Source organism: Corvus brachyrhynchos, unplaced genomic scaffold (assembly GCF_000691975.1).
Source record: "Corvus brachyrhynchos isolate BGI_N302 unplaced genomic scaffold, ASM69197v1 scaffold50, whole genome shotgun sequence".
In the NCBI taxonomy this organism is placed as follows: Eukaryota; Metazoa; Chordata; class Aves; order Passeriformes; family Corvidae; genus Corvus; species Corvus brachyrhynchos.
Genome location: NW_008235964.1, coordinates 2,512,444 through 2,519,178, shown reverse-complemented (window position 1 = coordinate 2,519,178; position 6,735 = coordinate 2,512,444). Strand labels below are relative to the sequence as shown.

The 6,735-nt window shown below is 37.9% G+C and overlaps 1 protein-coding gene across 4 annotated transcripts in view; it reads right to left on the bottom strand.

Moving 5' to 3' along the window:
* Nucleotides 1-1,577: 1,577 nt before the first annotated feature.
* The window catches only part of SEMA3C (semaphorin 3C), a 118,248-nt gene continuing 113,090 nt past the window's right edge, over nt 1,578-6,735 (bottom strand). For all 4 annotated transcript variants that reach the window (XM_008629610.2, XM_017727941.1, XM_017727932.1 and 1 more), the window contains one exon: nt 1,578-5,233. In XM_008629610.2, the coding sequence (XP_008627832.1) occupies nt 4,820-5,233 (414 nt within the window). In that variant the 3' untranslated portion in view covers nt 1,578-4,819. The remainder of the gene's footprint in view (nt 5,234-6,735) is intronic.

Below are 6,735 nucleotides of genomic sequence, written 5' to 3'. Positions count from 1 at the left end.
TACATCTGCTGACTTAATTCTGGAGGCAACAATTAATTCCAGAGGCAACAATTAATTCCAGAGGCAACAATAATCCGGTAGCATTGGGAGTCACACCAGTGTTGGCAGTCCCTCCCGTGCAGGCAACATTTTTCACTGGTTGCCCCTGCGCTTCTGTGGCTGCCTGGAGGAACCTGAGCTTCACACTGCTCAGTCCTGTGAAAAAGTGCCTGAGTTCTGCATCCTGCATTTACTCAAAGAGAAGCCTTAGAAATGTCTTGCCACCAGAAGGGAGACCTTAGAAAAAGCAGTAGCTCCCAATGGAGGAAAAAAGAAGTGATCTAACAGACATTTGAAAGACAAGGGAGAAGTGTCAGACCCTCAGAGTTCTCACATCTGATGTCCAGAGAAGTCCCATGTCTTTTGCCACTGCTCAGAGCCAAGGAATCAAAACCCTAAGTGCTGAACCCTGCAGGAGAGGGCAAAAAAAGTCAGGGAAGAAGATCAGCAACAGACAATTGAGCAGGATGGACAGAGGATCAGACATGGGAAAGCTTTCTCAGAGTATAAAACTCTGTAAATGTCCATCTGTTTTGGAACCTTATCCAAACATTTCCTACAGCATGTGGGAGTGCTTGAAAACTCAGCTTCTGACCCAGATTGGTCTGAGTGCTGAGCAGGTAACTATCCAACATCAGCACATCTAGGAACCAGCCAGCACAGAAATCCTGGAGTGAGGTCATTTTATCCACTCACACCTCATAAAGCCTTACAGCAACATATCTATCTGGGAAATCAAAATCCGTGTTTAACGATTCAGAACCTTGTTGCGAAGGTCAGTATTTGTGACATTTAATTTTCAATTATTATCCCAAAGAACCGAGGAGGACCTATGCTTTCTTGTTAAAACCCATCTGGAAAAACAGCCAGTAAGAAGAGCAGCAGTAACACTGCTTGGATGATAGCTGCAGGAAAAAGGAGCATACTGTAGGTGTCAGGCAGGTTATTTCACTCCAAGCACAACCCAGGAAACTGGGAGAGATCTGTGACTCCCTGTGGTGCAGCCCCAGCAGCCTGTCCTCCCTGCAGAGATGTCTGAAGAAGGCCAGGAGTCTCAGCTGAGAGAATCAGGATTTCACAGAATGTGCTTTTGTCTTTTCTTTTTGGTGTTTTTTTTTCTTTGTTTTGGTTTTTTTTTTGGCCTCAGTGTAATAAAAGCAAAAAGCATTTACGCTTCATTCCCCTTTTTTAGTCAGACATTTCTGATTTACTTTATGCTCCTAGGAGAAAACAAATTTTTTTCTTCTCCTTTTTTATGATGAATAAAAGTTAACCTGCTTTTTCACAAGATGCTTATATGGGATGATTTCTGAAAGAATTAATCTCTGACTCCTCATGAGTTCCTTGATATCTCTGTGACTGGGGGTTCAGTCCAGAGCAGGGCTTGGAACTGACCAGCTACAATAGCTGATGCTCCAAATGTTTTCTTGAACTTATTTAGAAAATCTATAGAACTGCTTTCCAGGTTCTTTTTAAAAATAAACAAACAAAAAAAGATCCTTTTTTTTATGCACATCCATAAGGGGGAAACCAACAAATTTTTAAGATGTTGCAACACACTTTATTTTGTCGGGCATTTTAGATATTCAATTAAATAGCACTATATTAAACTACATTTTGTTCTTTCTTACACACTATATGATGCATATTCACTGTCATGACAGTTTCATCATGCTAGGAACTTATACACATACCTACACTTTTAAAACCAAGATTTTCTTAATGAAACACGCATATCTACAGTAACAACAATTGCAAAGAACACAATGTTAGGTCAAGATTTCAGCAAACTTTACAAACTACACAAAATAAAAAGCAAAAATAAAAATAGCAGTACACAGTGAAGTTCTTGGCAGAGAACATATCTTTACATTTGGTGAAATTATGCCTAGAAATCATTTTACTTTTGCATTATTTTAAGGAATAAAATTATATACATTATTTAGTAATCCTCAAAATAGGAAGTATTAAATAGCACAAATAATATTACAGTCTTAAGTTTTGGTGTTACCTACAGTAGAGGAGCTACTTTAAACAAAAATTGCAGTTTGTCTATTCTGTACATTTAAGGCCAAACACTCAGCTGGTATCAACCCCAGTAGCTACATGGACAGCAAGGAAGTTACATTAGTTTATACCAGCTGAGCATCTGGCTCCTGACTTCTCTATACATGCGGGAAGGCTCCTAAAGCATGGAAGCTTGGACCGGTTACACACTGACAGAAGCTTATTATATTTATATACTGGAGTTCTCATGCAGCAGGAAAAATGTTAGTTTAAGTATAATCCCTTAAACAGTCATACCATAATAATGGTATATGAAGCAGCTTTAAAAATATTATTTTATAATCATATGAAACTCTGAGCTATGCAGATTTTTTTAATGGAATCCCTTATTGCCAATATTCTATTAGAAAACAGTGTAACTGTAATTTCTGAGGCCTAATGGGGCCCTATTAAAATATCACTGTACCTAACCACTTAAAGGGCAAATTGTACCCTGAAATACCCATTAATCGCTGTATTCCATCTGGAAGCAATTATGATCCTCACAATAGACGTTAGTATCACACTAACTGCAGTGAATCTGCTGGGGAGATAGGAAGAGCATGGCAGCATACAGAGAATATCCACTAGTGTCATTCCAGGAGGTAGTTCTATTTCATGGCACCCAATTTTTGGTTTGTCACTTACACACTTCAGAAGTCAGTCATACTCAGGGAGAAAAAAAAAAAAAAAAAAAGCAGCCAGATTCCTCCAGAATTTGCTTTGCCAACGCTTGGGGCCAAATTCAATCTCATGGAAGTCAGAGAAAGTTTCCTGATGGTTTCCATAAGAAGGACCTTAGTTATCAACAGCTAACTATTGCAGAAATATGCATTTAGGCCTTGAGTAAGGAGAACACTTAACTAGATGGCAATATATGAGCAGGCTGGCCCTGCCATGCAAGCAGTAAACACACAAATTAAATTCAAAGAGCTCCCACCAGCATCAAAGGGATTTAGAAACTGCTTAAATGGTGTGATCAGGGCTCATTTCCCAGCTATCCTTCATGAGGTGGTGATAAAGTGACAATCCAACTAATGGCAGGTAAATATCATCGTTACCTCCACTGCACTAGATTGAATTCACTTACGTCCATTGCTCTAGATTTAATTCACACAGGCACAAACCCAGAAGTGTTCCCCCATGCCCTGTAGAGTTACTCCCAGAGTATTCTAATAGAAGCTGAATTTTAACTTAACATAGCTTTTTTTGAGCTGAACATCAGTTTATATTTTTGATTAATGTCATAAATAATTGTGATTTTTCTAAGGTGCTCATAAGTTTTTAATCCCTGTTACTGTTTTGAACAGACTCATTGGCTTCCAGAACACTCTTACACAGTAAAAGGATTGATGATCTGTCCCTCTTTTTGGCATTAGTGCTGCTCAAAAAAAAAAAAAGTGATTGCTTTTCAGAGGATGGCTTGGTGCATACTCCCCCAATTTTCAGCAAAACTTGCTTCATTAGACCTGACAGCTGCTTCTTAAACAAAAGATTTCTGTTTGAACATGCCTCTCAAGTGATACTTTTTGGTTTTTGACCCAAACCCATTTTTCAGTTTTATTTTTCCCTCATTCTTTTTTTTTTTCTTTTCTTTTCCTGATCTGCTTCTCAGCAGAGAACTGAAAATTGGAGCAAATTGGGAAAATAACTTCGAAAAGAAAAAGGGTAGAAAGACTGGAAAATGGGAATGGTTTTATTAGAAAATTCTAGTTAAAATACCTGCAACTTTGAGAAAACAGTTGAAAAAATAATGTTTTAAAATTTTCAATGACACTTATGACTTGTTTCCACATTATAGACCAGCTCCAATTTAATCATGGAACAGAATAAAGATAATCTATATTTTTTATTTCTGAATAAGTATTATACAGTGTATCTACATTCTGTCCTTTGAAAAGAAATTGGAGTGCAATCCTTTGAAAAGTAGCTAAAATACCTAAGTCACTTAGGTGTTTTTCAAAATTGTATGTATAATGAACATTCTCATGTTACCTTTGTGCCGCTTATAAAGCTATGTAGTGTTATAGGACACTCTATTTTAATAAAAATCAGTATGAGAAGAGACATTTTAAGTTACATTCCAAAACTCATTAATTTATTACAACTCATACTATGCACAATAATCAGTGCTTACTCTGATAAATTCTTTGTTTTTCTTCTGTTTGTTCCTTCATTTGACCTCTGAGAATGAACCATTTCTACTACACTTTACTTGCTTCCTATCTGCATGCATTCACATGATTTGATCGATGAGTGAAAGCTGTAAACCCAATATTGAGCAGTAAACAAGAAGAAACTCATGTTCTTAAATGCAGTGCAAGGAAATCTTAGTACCATCCTACTTTGAGCATGCATCTTAACCCGGATTCTTTCACTACCAGTCTAGTTGGTACAGTTCCAGAGTTGCAAGGCAATGCACTGATTTTGTAAAAATGTCTATTCATCTGGAATTAAATACTGAGGTGTTAAATGTGAATCTGGTTTAAGATGAATAACCAGCGCTGCTTCTAGGACAGAGCCCAGCCTAGAGTCATTAAGCATCTAGTAAAGAAAATGCTCTGAGTTATTTTCTTTAGTTAGGTTACACTGCATTTAATTGGGAAACAGACCTTTTATGAGGCTTTCTGGATTTTCATTTAATTTTTTATCAGATTTGCACAAATTTGTTCTCAATAGACAAATATAAGCCCCCTACACTGAGGACAAAAATATCTATTACTATAAAATAAGATTAAGATCCAGGTAATTGATTCCTTCTATTTCTACTTTTTCTGCTATTGATAAGGGCCTTTAGTTTGCTGTAGTCCCCTCTCATCTTCTGGGATTCTTCCCTCTGGTGACCTGCCTGCCTGCTGTCTTTGCAGTACTGGTTAATCATCTGCATTTCGGAGTGGCTGAAAGCCCCCACAAAGTCCTTGGGGTGGAACTGCAGCGCTCGTACCGAGCTGGCCCAGGTCCAAGGGGACCACTTATCAGTCATGACAGCCACCATCTCTGAATCCAGCACTTTGAAATTGATCTTTGCCAGGGTCTGCTTGAAGCTGTTCTCTGTTGCGATGCAGTGGTAAAGTCCCCGGTCGCTGTCCTGCACAGAGCGGATGAGAAGCCCATGTGCAGTTGCTATGATCCTCTCGTTCAGCTTGACCTAGAGACCAAAAAGGCAGGGGAACTTTTTAGGGAGGGCTATGGAACAAGAGAGTATTGGACCTTTTGCTAAGTCTCACTTCAAACATGACTTTCTTAAAGTTATTATATTTTTATATATTTATCTTCAAGAGACCACCAATATTGCTACTGTTAGGAGAGAGCTTACCTCAAGGAAGGCAAATGTTGCTAAAGAAAATGACTTAACTATTTTTATTTCTTATGTTAGAATAAATTTGATAAGGATGAAGACAAAGATGAAAATCTGGAAACCACATGAAATAAGAGGTTTTGTAATGTTCAAATAATAGAGTTGAAGAAAAGAACTTTTATTTGCCCTGTTGCATGCCTGAGAATATCTCTCTTAGCATCAGAAATTGCTGCTGAGACTCAGTGGGGGAAAGGTGCAAGACCAGGGAGGCTAATTTGGCATTGGACTCAAGGTGGCTTCTGGTTAAATATTTTGACTTTGAGCAGGTTACTGCTGAAGAACTCTATCTGCTCTGCAGAGTCTATAGCCTTGTATAAATATTATCATCACAGTGGTCTCAAGTGGGACTTGGCTTTCTGTTAACCAGGAGCACTGGTATTCTCCTATTTCCTTTCTGGCTTTGGACTCTGTACTATCCCAGGAGATGACCACATCATCTGAAGGAAGCAAGTTACCACAGCTTGTTATCATCCAATTATAAATGAATGTGCAGATGTCCCTTTGCCTATCAGTGTGAATTAAAAATTGCTAGTTCAATCCATCCTGAAACGAAACCACTGCTGGTATTTTTCTGAATGGTTTTTCTATTTTGCTACTGGACTTTGCATTATACTTGGTTCTCTTGGGCACTAATTTACTTATTACAGTATTCTGCTATTGTAAACTTTTGTAGAAATTGTGGAAGATTTCCAGAAATCTGAGAGCTTGAAAACTAATTAACGCTTTGATTGCTTTAGTCTGCCCATTGTACTTTGAAACTGCATTGATTCTAATACAGATACTGAAGAACAAAAAAGGGAGATGTTCTGCTGAAGCAATGGATTAAAGAACTGCACCTATTGCCAAGACATGGCTTGAGTCTTTGAATAGTGAGAAAACTCAGTGAGACATTTGTGAGTCCCCTCTGTTTTTGGAAAATGGCCTGATAGGAGAATAATGCTTTTTCAGTATTTATAACCTGTCAACAGACACCACATTACTTAAAAGTTCCTTTTGAAAGATGTTTCTTTTTATTCATATAGTAAGTGCCTTGGATTTGAAATGGATTTTTTTACCCTTTTACATTACTTAAGGAAGGCACATTCCCCATAAACAATCATACTGTATGTTACAGTGCTGAAACTTGAGAGCCTTAGAGAGTGCAGTAATGGAAAATGTGATTGCACCATGGTGAGGAAATGCTTTTGTCAATACGTGTTAGCCTGGACTAGTTTTTTGCTAAAGAAACCTTTCACATTTCTCCCACTTTTGCCTTTATCCCTTCAATAGCACAGAGGATCTACTGCATGCTG